Raw genomic sequence first — 16,990 nt, 5'->3', positions numbered from 1 at the left:
GGCCGCCACTGTTAACCAATATAACCTTGGTTACATCACCAGAGTTAATAGAGTCAGCAAATAAGTGATCTCTTCAATAAAACGCAGTATTATCTCTTTTTTACTTTATGTATTCAGCCAACTAGTCTGCAATCACTTTACGCCTTTTAGATTTTGTTACCCGGTAAATAAATCAGAGTGAGACGTTACTTTTTCCTCACCGATTGAACATCCAGGGGCTTTCTTCGCCCCGCCCACGTCTTTGAAACGTCAACAGCGCCAAACTTCGGGGTCCCAAGGGAAAATGAACACTGGTGCTGAGGAGCCGCAATGGAGAAAAGTTCATTCAGTCACAGGAGTGATACCGCGGTCTAGACACGGACACCGAGCAGTTGCAATACGGGAGCTGATAGTTGTGTTCGGGGGTGGAAACGAAGGGATAGCGGAGGACCTCCATGTTTACAACACTGGTAAGCTAACGTTAGCTGGACGCTAACTAGCAGGCTAATGTTTTTAGCATGCCCTGTCCCAGACATTAGCTGTTGTTGTTTATTTAAAAGGTCCTCGACAATTTCAGCATGATTTGGACACTATGGATATTCTTATTGTAATCTGCCACCTGACAGCAGCTTCATCATCAATAGTTAGCTCCAGTAATCTCCATCAATTATTTACACTAACGTTACTCTGGGTTAACCTGTATCGTTCTGTTAACCCGAACGCTCGCTCGCTCATGAACTGTTAGCGCCGTGTTATGCATGCCCACAGCACCTCGCGGGAACGCGCACAGCGTAAAGCAAATACTTTAGTTCAGGGGTACTCAAATACAAATCTTAAAGGTCCAAAGAAATGTTTCAGTAAGACAAAGGTCCGTTTATTACGGGCATTCAAACTTTTAAACAATTGCAACAAGATTCTTAACACGAGGTTGCAAAAACAAAAATAATCTGTATGCAGCAGTTTTCATTGTTATTGTGTCTGTGCTTGACCCCTCAGAGTCGCAGGGTAAGAGCTGCACAGTTATGAATAAAGGCAGCTGCACCCTCTTTCATTCAGCATTCCCATTATTGCTTTATAAATGTCTTGCCCCCTTGTGTGTCCACTGAGGTTCGTCAGGCCCAACACATCTTCAACAAACTCCCTCTTTGCCTCATCATAACATCTCACAAACGCCAGCATCCACAGCTAAGGAAATGCACTGTGCATTTTGTATTCCATCACAAAGCTGGTTAATCAAATCACCAGCCAGTATTTATGTTCTTCTGGTTGCTGTGGAATCTGAGAGGGGGATTTGCTTGATTTGACCTGTTATTTCCTCTTTTTGTTTGTCTTCAAACATGTGGAAAGTCCTTACTTACTGGCCTAGTTCAATCAAAGTGATTACTTTTTTTTGGCTGGGCAGTGTAGTTTTACAAGGCAAGGCAAGTTTATTTATATAGCACTTTTCAACACAAGGCAATTCAAAGTGCTTTACAAAAAATGAAAGACATTAAGCATTAAAAAAGAAAAGCTAATCAAATAAACATTAAAAGAAAAAGTACATGGATAAAAGTTACAGTGCAGTTTAAGATATCAATAGTTCAATTAAAAAGCAGCGACAAAAAGAAAAGTCTTCAGCCTGGATTTAAAAGTAGTCAGAGTTGCAGCGGACCTGCAGGTTTCTGGGAGTTTGTTCCAGATATTTGGAGCATAATAACGGAACGCTGCTTCTCCATGTTTAGTTCTGACTCTGGGGACAGAAAGCTGACCAGTCCCTGAAGACCTGAGAGATCTGGATGGTTCATAGTTTAGCAAGAGGTCAGAAATGTATTTTGGGCCTAAACCATTCAGTGCTTTATAAACCAGCAGCAGTATTTTGAAATCTATTCTTTGACACACAGGAAGCCAGTGTAAAGACTTCAGAACTGGAGTGATGTGATCCACTTTCTTAGTGTTAGTGAGGACTCGAGCAGCGGCGTTCTGAATCAGCTGCAGCTTTCTAATAGATGTTTTAGTGAGACCTGTGAAGACACCATTGCAGTAGTCGAGTCTACTGAAGATAAAGGCATGGACAAGTTTTTCCAAATCCTGCTGTGACATTAGTCTTTTAATCCTAGATATATTCTTTAGGTGATAGTAGGCTGATTTAGTAACTGTTTTAATGTGACTGTTGAAACTCAGGTCAGAGTCCATGACTACACCTAGATTTCTGGCTTTATCTGTTGATTTGAACATTGCAGACTGAAGCTCAGTGCTAACTTTTATACGTTCTGACTTGGCTCCAAAAACCATGACCTCAGTTTTATCTTTGTTTAATTGGAGAAAGTTTTGACACATCCAGTCATTGATTTGTTCAATGCACTTACTCAGTGTTTGAATTGGAGCATAGTCTCCTGGTGAAATTGTTACGTACATTTGTGTGTCATCTGCATAGCTATGGTAACTTATTTTGTTGTTCTTCATTATCTGAGCCAGTGGTAGCATGTAGATGTTAAAGAGAAGAGGCCCCGAGATGGAGCCTTGAGGAACCCCACATGTCATATTTGTCAACTCAGATGTGTATTTACCTATAGAAACAAAGTTGTTTCTGTCCTTTAAGTAGGATTCAAACCAATTTAGAACTGTTTCCGAAAGTCCCACCCAGTGTTCCAGTCGGTCCAGTAATATGTTGTGGTCAACAGTGTCAAACGCAGCACTGAGATCTAATAATACTAACACTGAAGTTCTGCCACTGTCTGTGTTTAAGTGGATGTCATTAAAGACCATTACAAGAGCAGTCTCAGTGCTGTGGTTTGGACGAAAGCTCAACTGTTGAAAAACAACTTTTTCAATGATTTTACCTAGAAATGGGAGGTTTGATATGGGCCTGTAATTGTTCATTACTGAAGCATCTAGATTATTATTTTTTAAGAGCGGTTTAATGACTGCAGTTTTCAGGGCCTGTGGAAAAATAATCGATTATTCCCCCCCCCGCGGGAGAGCAAAAAAAAGAAGAAGAAGGAATTCCGTTGTTTTCTTTACTGTAACATGTTTAAAGGAATGGTATGCTCATGACACTCATTTTTTAAAAATTATCATCCGATAAAACAGACCAGTCTCTGCCAGTCTCTCTCTCTTTTTCTTTTTTTAATCCGATGACATTATCAGTGATTTTAAACTGATTATATACCGAAATAACATCAACACTGTGGGCGCCGCCATTTCCCGGAAGTGACGTAATCCATGCGTTTGGTTTTCGAAGACACGTTGATCTCCATGTTATTTACTGTAGTTTCTCTATTCAAATATGCCTCACTGTATCGCGAAATATTGCCATAATTCGGATAGGAACAATCCACGGAATGCTCGGTTCCATCTGTTGCCAAAAGGTAAGCATAAGAAGTACATTCGGAGGCAGTGGCTAGCGAAATGTGGCCGGCCCGAACCGAGAGATTTACAGGCTCATGTATGCAGCGAACATTTCACATTTCCGGACGACTACTCTGAGAGTATGATCAAACATAACATGGGATTTATGGAACAACCATTACTTAATGCAGATGCAGTACCATCGGTCTTTCTGGTGTCATCACCGACCAGGACACCAGTTCGGCCAGTAGAGAAATCGCCCTCTGCAAGTGTGAAGCGACGGAGGAGCAGAAGTAGTGCTCGGAGTAAGAATAAGGTATGTTATAGAGCATTTCCATTGCAGCGGCTAGCCCCGTTTTAACGTCCTTTAGCGTCCAGGCCAGGACAGTTTTTGGTGGCCTTTCCATATAGCGTAGTACCGACTAGTGTGTATTTTACCCCAGTTTTTTCCGGCCCCATAAAATCGTGATTCTATGGACAGGGACAACGAAGCTGAGTATGCTAAACTAGAGAGGGAATCGCTAGCAAGGGTGGTACTACATGCATACATATAGTATCTTATATCATCTTCCCATTATACACACATGCATTTCCAAACATTTGGACTACCTATGTTGCAAATGTATTATCTTTTCAATTTACACACGGCATCTATTGCACGTCTGTCCGTCCTGGGAGAGGGATCCCTCCTCTGCTGCTCTCCCTGAGGTTTCTCCCATGTTCCCTTTAAACTCTGGGTTTTCTTCGGAAGTTTTTCCTTGTACGATGTGAGGGTCTAAGGACAGAGGGTGTCGTATTGTTATACTGATATGTATGGATGAATTCCCCCATCCAATCTCTTCACATTGGTCAAAACTTGTTCCTCTGCTGACGAGTCCGAACTGAAATACTCCACCATATTTCCGTGTGTTGACAAAGTGAACGCATGGATGACGTCACGACCATCACGTGACTACTGAAAATGGCAAACATGGCGGCGGCCAGACGGAATATACAGGTCTTGATAAAAAGAGCTATAAAATCATTATTTACCGGGGAATATCGCTGATTTCTTCAGGGTATGGTTTAAACATAACGTTTCACTAAATACTGAAGTTTTGATTAATTATCTAATGAGTGGACCATTCCTTTAACAGTACAAACAACAAACAAGCATGTCATCACAACGACGTGACCTTGAAGTGAAGTTGGTAATGGCCGGTGTGTAGCGTGCTGCAGCAGCAGTCTGCTCTGCACGCAGGCTTCCTCCAAGTTTACAGTACAACAAACTGGTGGTGTGACCAATGACAATTATTAATACTATTACTATTATTAGTAGAGATGTCCCGATCCGATCACGTGATCGGGGATCGGAGCCGATCACGTGATTTTCAAAAGATCGGGGATCGGGAGAAAAAAATCGGGGATCGGGATTTTTTTTTATTTTTTATAAAATATATTTTTTTTAATTTAATGTTACAAAACAAAAATGACCATGTTCACGTCTTAAAGTCATCCTGAGGACTTAGTTTTGGTTTAAATTACACAACATCATGTATGTGTTGCTTCCTTTGGGCTTGTTTTCATAGACCTGGTTGCTTATTTCTCTGAAATCTGGCAACAGAGTGGGCGCAGTGTCTAATAGTAGCAGTAAGCTATCGAGAGGCTACGTTCAGCTGGTGACTCGGGAGTCGGGACAGAGAAAATGTCAGGAGTTTGGAAGTATTATAAAATTGAAAGCGAAGGCAGTGTAACAGCCAGATGCAATGTTTGCAAGGCAGAGGTTCCGCGTGGTGGAAAGAACAGAGCTACGTTCAACACGACCAATCTAATACGCCACCTGAGAAACAAACACCAACAACAACACGGCGAGTACACAGCGGCCACTCGGGTAACGGCACTGAAACAACCGACACTTTCAGAGACTTTTAAAAGGAAAGAGAAACTGCCCCAGAACAGTGAAAAGGCCAACACAATAACAGCCAAGATAGCTGAATTCATCGCGTTGGATGACCAGCCGTTATCTGTTACCTTTTTTTTCTCTTAATGCATTGCATAAAGATCGGATCGGGAAAAATCGGTATCGGCATATTGTCAAAATCAAATGATCGGAATCGGATCGGGAGCAAAAAAAGGTGATCGGGACATCCCTAATTATTAGCATATATATATATATATATATATATATATATATATATATATATATATATATTTATATATATATTTTGGTTGAAACTAAGCCAGAAAAAAAAAAAAATACATAAAAAAAATATATATAAATAAAAATCGATTTTTAAAAATAATATTCGATTATGGAGACTGTAGCGAATATTCGAATAATTGAATAATCGCTGGCATCCCTAATATGAAGTAGTTCTGAGGCCATGCAAGGCAAAACATCTTTGAAAAATCCTGTTGGAATAATATCAAGGCAGCAGGAGGAGGATTTCAGAAGTTGTATAATGTCCTCCAGGTTTTTATCATTAATCTGATGGAATTGTGTCATGATGTCTGAATTGATGTTAAGTGGACACAGAGACAACACATTTGCTGTTCCTGATGCAGAGGCACTGACTGCTTGTCTGATTTTCTGAATTTTGTCAGTGAAAAGGGAGGCAAAATCATTGCACGCCCTGGTGGATAGAAATTCAGAGGCTACTGACACTGGGGGGTTAGTTAGTCTGTCGACGGTAGCAAACATGGCACGTGCGTTGTTTTTGTTTTTGGTAATGATGTCAGAGAAGAACGATTGTCGTGCGTTTTTCAATTCCAATTTATAAAGGCCAAGTCTCTCTTTATAAATCTCAAAGTGAACCTGGAGATTTGTTTTTCGCCACCGTCTTATTTGACTTTCTCAGGACTTAAAACAGTTTTGTGGGGGCAGACCCCCACAAAGAAAAAATATATATTTACACACCTAAGGTCATCATCTTAACACTTGTGTATGCTCATTCGCTCATACAGCTGAATGCGGCGATTACCATTTTGTTCAGCAAAACGTCTCACAAAATTATTAAGATCAACAGCTTTAGTGCGTTTTGATTCAATGATGAGTACAGCCAAACTTTACAGTCTCTTCTCTGTCATTGTAGACTGCAAATTAGGGGTGGGCGATATTGAAAAATATGTTATCACGATATTTTCAGGCAGTATCACGATAGACGATATATATCATCATGTCGGTTATTATGGTTATTTTTCAAGTTACTTACCTTGTAGGTGCTTGTACTGTTAACAGAAACTAAAACAAAAAGGAGTAACAGACCAAAATAGCATTTCAAGCTGGTTTTATTTCAGAAATGAAACCCTGAATGAACAAGTGAGCAGTGAACATCAATAAACATGAAAAGGAGGGTAAAACATAACTAAGTAAAACATAAAACATCAATGAGGAAAAGTCAGTGCCAAACAATTAAAATGTAAACTTTAGAGTAGACTTGAAGTGTAATAAAAGGCTTTAGCATAACTGAAGGGAAAAACATAAAACGCCACAGCGTCTTTCCACCGTTTGCTAGTCTTTTCATAAGGAGCCCCTTTATGAAATGCCTGCCCTATGGTTGCTCGCTGCAAAGAAAGGGGGCGGGGACTTTGGGAGCGTGTCAAACAACTCTGACTGAACGAAAGCAGAGGTGCGCTGACATTATGAAATCGATCGGGCTTGATATATGGTGAAATTAAAATCAGTAGGTGAGGCTGGGGGAGCGGGAGGGGAAGAGGCTCTCCGTCCGCTGTCATAGCCCCCTGCGCCGCGCACGGAGAGCCTCTTCCCCTCCCGCTATTTTTTTTTTAAATTTTTTTTTTTTTTTTATCACGATAGGACGATATCTCTGAAAAAGCATATCGTGGAGACCTAATATCGTCACGACGATATATATCGTCATATCGCCCACCCCTACTGCAAATACCTCATTCCTTCAGTACTTGGGTCCGAATGCTTCTCGTTTTGCGCCGTCCCGTTCAAATGAAATCGGCGCTAATCATATTTCCACGCTCGCGCCACGGCCCGGGGGAGGGGTTATAAGACGTGCGTCTTGTGCTGCATTCACTTGCACTCGGACATTAGAGACTTTCTCTCATACAATGAGCCACACCTTTTCTTTCAAAACAAAGCTGCGAACTGGGGTGGCAGCTGGGGTGGCAAGGCCTATTTTTAGGGTGGCAGTTGCCACCCCGATAGGTGAAACTAGGCTACTAGCTACAGTACAGATGCAACTAGATGAGCTGTTAACTCTCGCTCTGACTTTTTTTTTTTAAACTCCCGCTCTGACTCAGACAGGTTGAAAGAGACGAGACACGCATTTTTCCCACCCGCATTCAGCGAAGACCCACCCTACCGTGCCTCTGATTCGCAGACTGTTGGTGGGGGGAAAAAACGCTGACGCGATGCTGAATGTTACAATGGCAAAAACAAATAGAGCTAGTGTACACGGTGCAGCTGTATTATCTGGGAAATAGAAGAATCGGATGAGGATTCGGTATTGGCAGACAATCAATATCAAATGAATCGGATCATTATTAGCATCTGATCACCTTTGTCGACTTGCAGCCTAAATACAAAGATAACTCCACTCCTCTCCTACCACTCTTACCTCTAATAAGCCTTGGTAGAACTAGTGTCCGAGTCATAGGGTACAGAGGCCTGTACTACGAAGCTGGTTCAACCTAACCTGGATATGTTTGAGTTAGCCGGTTGGCCTAATCCAAAACATACGCGCTCTCGCTAAACGGTCCTACGACGCGGGTTATCAAGTGGATCGCTCAAGCCAGCCGTGTCCTATCTAGTTAGGTGCGCGTTCACATGAGAGGGGTGGTATCTGGAGCTTTCGACCAATCACAAACATGGAGAAGCGTACTGACAGCGCAGCGTCATACTGCCTGAATGAAAAGTCAACTTTAATACTAGACATATGAAGAAGTTAAACTTTAAACATCCATGACTTAAACACTTAAGGATCAAAGCCACAGAGCTGCACCTGCAAGGTGAACACAGCTGGGAACAGAACACGTGTTTGAATGCATACATTAACAGGTTTATGATATCACTGCCCGTCTAAAACACGATCTGACTTTCATTACATTTGACACGAGTGTTACTTTCCTCAACTTAATGTGTTGCTTAAAATAATACTTCTGCATACAGTATGTGACACTGAGTGTTGCACGGCCAGATACGGCTCAGCTGACTCAGATAACGAGATATATGATTCATTATGAAGTGATATGCCGCGGACTGTACTTAATGTACTCTGATCCGGGTACTTATGTTGTGGCAGATATTTAAGTAAGCTTTCTTAACGCTAATGTTATAATAGTCAGATTGCTCTGAAGATGGAGGTGATGTTCTATTCATGTTCACGTTCACACAGTCTGTGATTTTTGCCGGCCGTCTTTCCTGCAACGGCAGCTTTTCTGTATTTCCTTTCTCCTGTGATATGACTTGATCGCTTTAAACTCCGCACACTGAGCTCTGATTGGTCAGCAGGCGGTGCTTTCACTGAGTTGAGCTCTTATCCTGCAACCTAACCTGCTCCGGGGCAGGTTAGCCACTCAGCATAAGTTACCATGGAGATCTAGCCGCTAAAAAGAGAACCAGCTTCGTAAGACCGGAAAGCCGGAGTTTTCCCTGAAGTTAGCCGGCTAAGCGAAAATCCTGCTTCGTAGTACAGGCCCCAGGACTGACTGAAGACATGTGGAACAGAGGACATTCATGGTTCGATGTACAGGAAACTGGAACTTTGAACAGGTGTTTTCATCTTTTCTGCCTGAAGATTCACAAGTTCTTGATCAGGTGTTTGATGTGGGCTGGCATGATCCTTTCTGCAGCGATAAATAAAGAAAACCTTTTTAATAATGGTAATGATGGTAACAACAATAATATTAGTATAATTATGTATATATAGCACTTACACAATTGCAAAGTGATTCTCACAACAACAATAAAGAACAAAACAATAAAAAAACAAATTATTATAGGAATGTTAAGAGACAAATAAATGTTTTTTCAGTCTTTACAATGCAGAAATGACCTTCCAAAGGCTAAATTCAAACTCCATACCATAATAACTGGGTACCAAAGTGCTTTACCTGATAGAACACGCTCCACACGGAGCAGCAACCATCCGGCTCGGCCTTTTGCTGCATATCATCTCCTCCCTCTATCTCTCTCTCCCTGGTGTTAGGTTCCAGTAGATCTCTACTATCCAATAAAACAGAAATTCCCCAAAAAATCATATTAAAAAAAAAAGTTAAAAACAATGACTTGCTGTTGGCATTGAAATGGATTAGAATCTCACATTTTTCCTGGATGTCAGGAAGGCCATGGAGTCGTTCCCTTCAAGTCCGCAACCAGTCATAGGAGTTAAAATGCAAAGCCTGAACGATGACCAGAGCGAGAGACTTAGATTTTACAATTATATTTTTAATTCATACCAGAGCAGTGTGTACAGGCCCTGTACGACATGCAAAGAACAGATCAAACCCTGACAGACTCACACACTTTGGTGATGTCCTCATCTGATAATGTTTCATTTTTTAGCAGCAAAGTAACATTACTCAAAGTATATCTCAGACCCAACTCATTTACAGTATGTTTTGCATCTCCTCAACAATGGTCTGTATAGTTGAGTAGAAAAAAACTGTCCCTACAATTTCAGGTAGATTAACAAAGAAAAGTTTGCAATGAAGCACAAAACCCCTCTTTGTATTAAGCTAGCTGCCACAGAAAGTGCAGCTTAACATGCTAACCTTTGGTGAGCTACAGTAAAGCTAACTTCATGCTCAACACAAAACCTTTAACGTGCATTACATTGACGATTTTAAAACACACTTAACTCTCTCTACTTGTAAGATAACGTTTAGTTAACTTACCCTTAAATAACTACATCACGTTTTTCAGTGGAAACACAAACTGCAGAAAACGTTAGCTGCTAACTGTTGTTAGCTAAGACAGCTAGCTCTTAAGGGAAGTAACATAGCCTCATGGCAAACGTAAGGTTGAGTTAACGTAACGTTGTAAGAAAGCAAAACGAACCTTCGAGAAAGCGTTTACTCTCTCTCCTTAGCGGGCATTGTTGATTGTTCGAAACACGATCTCTCGATGTACTGCCATCGTCGGTTTCATCGACCCCGGGTTACCCGGTCTAGCAAAAGTCTGCCTCATACGACGCACTTGTTTTGTCCATATACGCAACATGTGATAATTTTTTGGCCACAAAAACATCCCATAACCAGATGTTGAGACGGCCCCACATCCCCATACAACATATCGCTTGCCAATTATTCTTGGCGTCTTATTGCTGTGCATCCTTTGTCATAATATTTGGCCCTTCAATGCATTCAAACGGTACTGAGCTCAGCTGTGTTCCACTCATGACGTCACCGCCGGAAATGGCCGAAGTTGATGTTTCCTATTTATTAAAAATAGATCAATAATAAAAATCATATGGCACATTTCACAATACAAATGCAACCTCTATCATATACTAAGCCCACTTACGGGCAGGTGCTAAAAGCATTTCGTAAGCTCTTTAAAAGAATAAAGATATTTTTGTTATCTAAACGTTTGACCTCTTTCTTTTACAATTTTGGAATCGAAACGGGGAATCTATAAGAACCGGAATCGATAAGCAGAATCGGAATAGATACATTTTAAACGAGGTTTCTGAGTGAAAGTCTGAAGGAACAGTTAGCAGTTGAAGTTGCATGAAGATTTTTCAAGTCTGAAGAGACTGACATTGACTGCCATGTTACACATTTGATGAATTTTGGGATATATCTCTGGAATTATGAAAGTTATGAATGAAAAGAGTAACAGCCATCGATTCCCGACCAAGCTGAACGTTTTGATGTTTGAACGGAGTTTCTGCGATGTGGAATGTGGGAGCAGAAGAGGCACAAAATAACCCGGCGGAATAATAAATAATTTCGTGCGTCGAATAACAGTTGGAATGCTGTATCAGCATTCCCAATAAATTCCCACGGAGCTGTGAGCACTTAGACATTTATGTGACGCTTTTCCACTCATTCTTCCAGTTCTCCGTTTTCCTGTGTTGAAATCGACCAGCTGTGAAGTAGTGAAACACTTCCGCGTAGTCTGCTCTCGTGTCCTCCTCCCTCACCCCTCCTCGACTCCTCCGTGTGCATTTCAGCTATTGGGACGTCCTTCAACATGGCGTGTCTTGATCGATTTCCGGGTCAAGTTCCGGAGGAGGGGAAGAGAGGAGTTGAGGAGGGGTATTGAGACGAGCCTATAGTGACATTTTGCCTCTGCATTTAACCCATCCTAGTACCAGGAGTCTAGGGTTGCGGTCCAATAGTCCATTTAGCTTAGGAACCTTCCTAACCTAGTGAAATTACCAGGAAGTACGTCAGTGGCAGCCATGATAAGTGCTGTTCCAATTCTCTAGAGTCTAGATGATAGGAAAGGAGGTTTCAAACTTCCTTTATAACCTCCTTTAGCTTAGGAACCACTGGACCTCCCTCACCGAAAGGAGAGGAGAAAATGCTGCCCCACAATGCCTTGCAGCCGCAGCATTTGCCGTCACTCAACAGTCGGCCGTTCACGGAAACAACACGATTGTGACCGAGAAATGATATCATGAAAGTTACGGTGCTTATTAAGCATTTTAAAACATAGGTGGTAAGTTGCCAAAGTGCTTTGTTCTGAACGTTCAGCAGTATTATAATCAAAAGAGAAATATGAACGTATAGTTTTCACTGAAATTATCAAATAAAGTCACATCACAGTCTTTACTGAGCTGTGTGGGGTTTGTTCAACTTTTAAAAAGATGTTGAATGGTGATATCTACACAGTGATAGAGTTATAAGGACTAACGTTTATAATAAACTACATTTGTATTGATTTTAAGATATTTTCAGTAGTTCATATACAATCATACGTATTGGGATCATGGTATTAATGTGGACGGGGGAGAGGGTGACGAGCATAAGTTTCACTTTCCTTTTTGATTTCAATTCCAACTGTTGGTCCTGAAGAATATGTTTCTCTGTGTACCACATTCACATTCACAAAGCAGCAGCAGTCAGAGCACGGTGCAGAGTCTCCAGATGAGTTTACAGTAGGTCCCCTCGTTCTTATTGAACATCCATGATTGTAGTCCGCTGTACAGAAAACTGCTGGTTTCCATGGTTTCCCACAGCAGGCAGACGCACAAAATGACGTCCGCTCCTGGGGCGCATCAATAAACACGTCAGATAGTGAAGGGCAGACGTGCACACACCAACACACACACACACACACACACACCACCACACACACCACACACACACCACACACCCACACACAACACACACACACCACACACCCACACACCCCACACACACCACCACAACACTACACAACACACACCACACTTTGTATTGTATTATTGTCTTCTGTACACTTTTAACACACCATCGTAGCGATGGCGATGTTTCAGGTGACTGATCAGGTTCGAAGTATTAGGGAGCGCTGGATTTGTGAAGAACTCCCCTCTTCCTAAACCACTAATACCACAGTACTGGCAAAACGGGAGGAGCCGAGTGAAAAACAAGCGCCCCTCATCCCAATCCACCCACACCGCAGTATTTCTTTCTCTTTTTTTTACCCAAAAAATATATTGTATATTATCGGGGCTATTTATACTGGTATCGGGTTTATCGGGATGACGTCATAATTCCTAATATCGGATAATTATCGGGCCGATAATTATCGTGCATCCTAATAATATATAATAATAATTTAAGCACATCCTTTCAAACAGAACTTTTTATTGAACATTCAACATTGCAAATGAAATGTGAAATAATATTCAAATATATAAATTATATATAATAAAGAAAACAAATACATTTAATTATAACAAAGCAAGCAAACCCTCCTTAAAACAACAGTCAAGTGTACAGTCCACTGTCCATACAAAGACCCAGATGCCTCAACAGGCCATGTCCAAATCTGTATTTCAAAGATTTCGAGCAAGGAACACCAACATGTTTGCATTGTCGGGCAAATGCATCTTTGATTGTAAACTGTCGGGAAGGTGGGGGCTCTCCATCTCCAGCTGCCGTGTTTGCTCCCAGCTGGGAACACGGAATGGGGTGGTTGTGTTTCAGGTGCAGTTTAAGGCTGGTTGAATTGCTAGCTTTTGTTGCTACCTTTTTAAAACAAATGTGAAACACCGCCCAGCTCATTCAAGTCCGTAGGTTCGCCTCGTTGATTTGGCTTAAATCCAAAATATTCCCACACCGCAGATGTGTTTTTAAAACCACTTCCATTCAACTTCAAATTCCCCTCGAGTAAGTCACACGTTGTCTCCTGCTTGTCTCTATATTATTAATGTGGCTGTTACGCTGCTGCACGCGGAGTGTCCTGACCTGGCTGTGTGTGAGCCCCGCCCCTCACAGCGCGCCGGGCCGGCAGACACAGGCTGGCTAAAATGCTGGTCACATCTTTATGTAAACAAAATAAATAAAATGCAGCACTCCCCAGGATGTTCTGTCTAATCCAGTGTCTGACTTCTTGATGCGCATTCGTCCAGTCTCAAAGCAGTGGTTCCTGCCCGCGGTGAGGGGGGACATCCCCCCCGGATGTGCTGCCCATGGCTTCGTCTGTGATGGGACCCGGATTCTGGTCTTTGGCGGCATGGTGGAGTTTGGGAAATACACCAACAGCCTTTATGAACTCCAGGTAATGACCCCACAGATATTCAGTTTGGATTCTAACCAAGTGAAGAAACTTTTCAAATGTTGACTTTGATCCCGTGTGGCTCAGGCTAGTCGCTGGCTGTGGAAGAAGCTGAAGCCCAGGGCCCCAAGGAACGGCTTGCCCCCCTGTCCCCGGATCGGACACAGCCTCACTGTGGTGGGGAACAAGTGTTACCTGTTCGGAGGGCTGGCAATGATAGTGAAGACGCCAATGGCAATGTACCAAGGTACCGTCAAAGGAATAAACACAACAACCAAAACAAAGGCTTTGTTTTTGAGACATGAATACAAACCTGGATATCGAGTTTTATTTGGCAAGAGCTTTACCTCTCAAGTGTTTACATTAGGGCAGCAACTAATTATGCATATTATGTTACTGTTTATATTAAATTACAATGTTTAAATGTAATAATGGAGTTAACGAACATAAAATAGTGAACCCCAAAGTGAATCTATTCACAATGATGCAGTTCAATACAGCCTCTGACTTTTTTACCATCTTAGATACATGGGTGACTTCTATGAGCTGGAGCTGCAGTCTTTAACAGGAGTAAGAGGTTGGACCATTCCTGAGACAAAGGGGGGGGGGGTCCCTCAGCACGGGAGTCCCACACGGCGGTCTCCTACACTGGGCTCGGCTCCCCGAAGATCTACATCTTTGGTGGGATGCAAGGATCCCGGTTAGACGACCTCTGGCAGCTTGACCTTGGTAGGATTTTTTTCTTTCCTTTTGACAGATAATATTGACTAGCTGCAAGTTTGAGAAAGGAACTTTTGAAATATTTCGCATCATTAAGTTGCCACTAAACCTTGATTTAAATGTAAAAACTGTTGTCGGCTTATTTTCAAATGTGCATGTACTGAGAAATATCTCTTTCTTATAATTGTAGTTCCTTAATATTATCATCCTTCTTTCTTCAGACACAATGGTTTGGTCGACAACTGAAACCAGAGGTTCCACACCACTTCCCAGAAGCCTTCACTCTGCCAGTGTTATTGGAAACAAGTATGTGATTTGCCATTATTGGTGTCATGTCTCTGTTGAAGCAGAGGTCTAGTTTGTATATACCAGCTGGCCCAAAGAGCCTTTGACGAACTGTCCCCCTGTCTGCAGGATGTTTGTTTTTGGTGGCTGGATTCCTGCCTCAGAGTCAGACCGGCACACTGCTGTAGAACCTGAATGGATCTGCAGTGATTCCTTAACGGCACTCAATTTGGGTGAGTACATTACTCTGATTTCCACACAGGGTAAACCCTAGAGAGAGCATCTTCATTTGGTGATTCTTGTCAACATTTGCTGTTAAATAATTTTTTAACATGAGGTTTTGTCAGCAGCATGTTCAACGTTGCTGTTTTAAGAAACTTCAAGCTATGTGCTATGCGTTTTATTCTCTCACTGAGGCCTGCTTTTCCTTGCTCAGACACTATGAGCTGGCAGGATCTTGGCTCACAGCAACAAGACAATGTTGAGTACCAGCTGCACGGTCAGGGATCCCAGAGTGACGATCCGTACGCCTTCATACCCAGAGCCAGGGCCGGACACTGTGCTGCCAGCGTGGGGTCAAGGCTCTACATCTGGAGCGGCCGGGACGGGTACTGCAAGAGCTGGAACTACCAGGTCTGCTGTAAGGACCTGTGGTACCTGGAGACAGGTGAGAACTGACACCCAGCTGGGAAGAAAGTCATCTGAAGGCGTATTCATACTTTCCATATCCGCGAGTGTCCACCTTCGTCCCTGTGATGCAAACTTGAGTGCTGCGAAAACATCAGAAAGCAGATGCACTTCCTCAATCTCATATTCTGTGTTCTGTCCGCAGAGCGACCAGCTGCCCCAGAGGCCCCCTTACTCATCAAGTCTACCGTCAGCATGCTTCATGTGGCGTGGCGCCCCCTGGTGGCAGCAGACTTCTACATCCTTCAGATCCAGCCTACACCCCCACCTGCCAAAGCCGTCCATCTCACTGGAGCAGAGGCACTGGGCAGGAAGGCTGAGGTGCTCTCTACGGGAACAGAGGGTACAGAGCACCTGAAAACAAGTCTACAGCATGTTTATCAGCATGCACACCTTTCTAAGAACATTTTTGAATCACCTTTCAGATTTACAGTCTGTTCAACCTTCAACTGGAGGAACCGCTAATAAAGAAGATGAAGCATCACCACAGGTAGACACTTTTAAATCCAGCTTTTAGTGTCGCCTTGGCTTGCTTGAAACCTCAACTGAGGTGGAACCCAAAAAGTTAATATCCACAACTAAAAACTTTTAAAAAGCTAGACCAACTACAGACATGTCGGTACTGTTCTCTTAGATGTCTTTACATTTAGAGTCTTTATTCTGAGAGATGCTAGCTTGTGTTGTAAAGCTCTTTGAGTAGTCGCTAAGATGAAAAGCGCTTTATGAGTGCAGTCCATTTCCTGCCTTGTGAATGAACCCAGCTGCAGATCATCAAGTAAACAACACCCTGCATTAAATTGAGCACTCAGGTATTTTAATGCAGTTCTTCCAATTTTGAAAGAAAATATGTTCTGCTTTATTTTTCTCTCTGAATTCCAGCTTGGTTCAGCACAAAACTAAATACTGAAGTTTTGATTAATTATCTAATGAGTGGACCATTCCTTTAACAGTACAAACACAACAAGCATGTCATCACAACGACGTGACCTTGTGAAGTGGTTGGTAATGGCCGTGTGTAGCGTGCTGCAGCAGCAGTCTGCTCTGCACGCAGGCTTCCTCCAAGTTTACAGTACAACAAACTGGTGGTGTGACCAATGACAATTATTAATACTATTACTATTGTAGAGATGTCCCGATCCGATCACGTGATCGGGGATCGGAGCCGATCATGTGATTTTCAAAAGATCGGGGATCGGGAGAAAAAAATCGGGGATCGGGATTTTTTTTTTTTTTATAAAATATATTTTTTTAATTTAATGTTACAAAACAAAAATGACCATGTTCACGTCTTAAAGTCATCCTGAGGACTTAGTTTTGGTTTAAATTACACAC

At 42.2% G+C, this 16,990-nt stretch overlaps 1 protein-coding gene across 1 annotated transcript; it reads left to right on the top strand.

Moving 5' to 3' along the window:
* Positions 1-218: 218 nt before the first annotated feature.
* Positions 219-16,558, top strand: LOC117442854 (host cell factor 2-like). Its single transcript, XM_034078812.1, is given in 12 exon segments — positions 219-449; positions 13,821-13,969; positions 14,054-14,174; positions 14,177-14,213; positions 14,491-14,566; positions 14,569-14,695; positions 14,908-14,992; positions 15,101-15,204; positions 15,408-15,638; positions 15,804-16,001; positions 16,084-16,148; positions 16,538-16,558. Coding segments are annotated over 12 exon segments (1,380 nt in total). The 5' UTR covers positions 219-283.
* The last annotated feature ends 432 nt before the right edge of the window (positions 16,559-16,990 follow it).

Source organism: Pseudochaenichthys georgianus, unplaced genomic scaffold (assembly GCF_902827115.2).
Source record: "Pseudochaenichthys georgianus unplaced genomic scaffold, fPseGeo1.2 scaffold_491_arrow_ctg1, whole genome shotgun sequence".
NCBI lineage: Eukaryota > Metazoa > Chordata > Actinopteri > Perciformes > Channichthyidae > Pseudochaenichthys > Pseudochaenichthys georgianus.
Note: the sequence above shows the minus strand (reverse complement) of the source record. Positions and strands in the feature narration are given on the sequence as shown.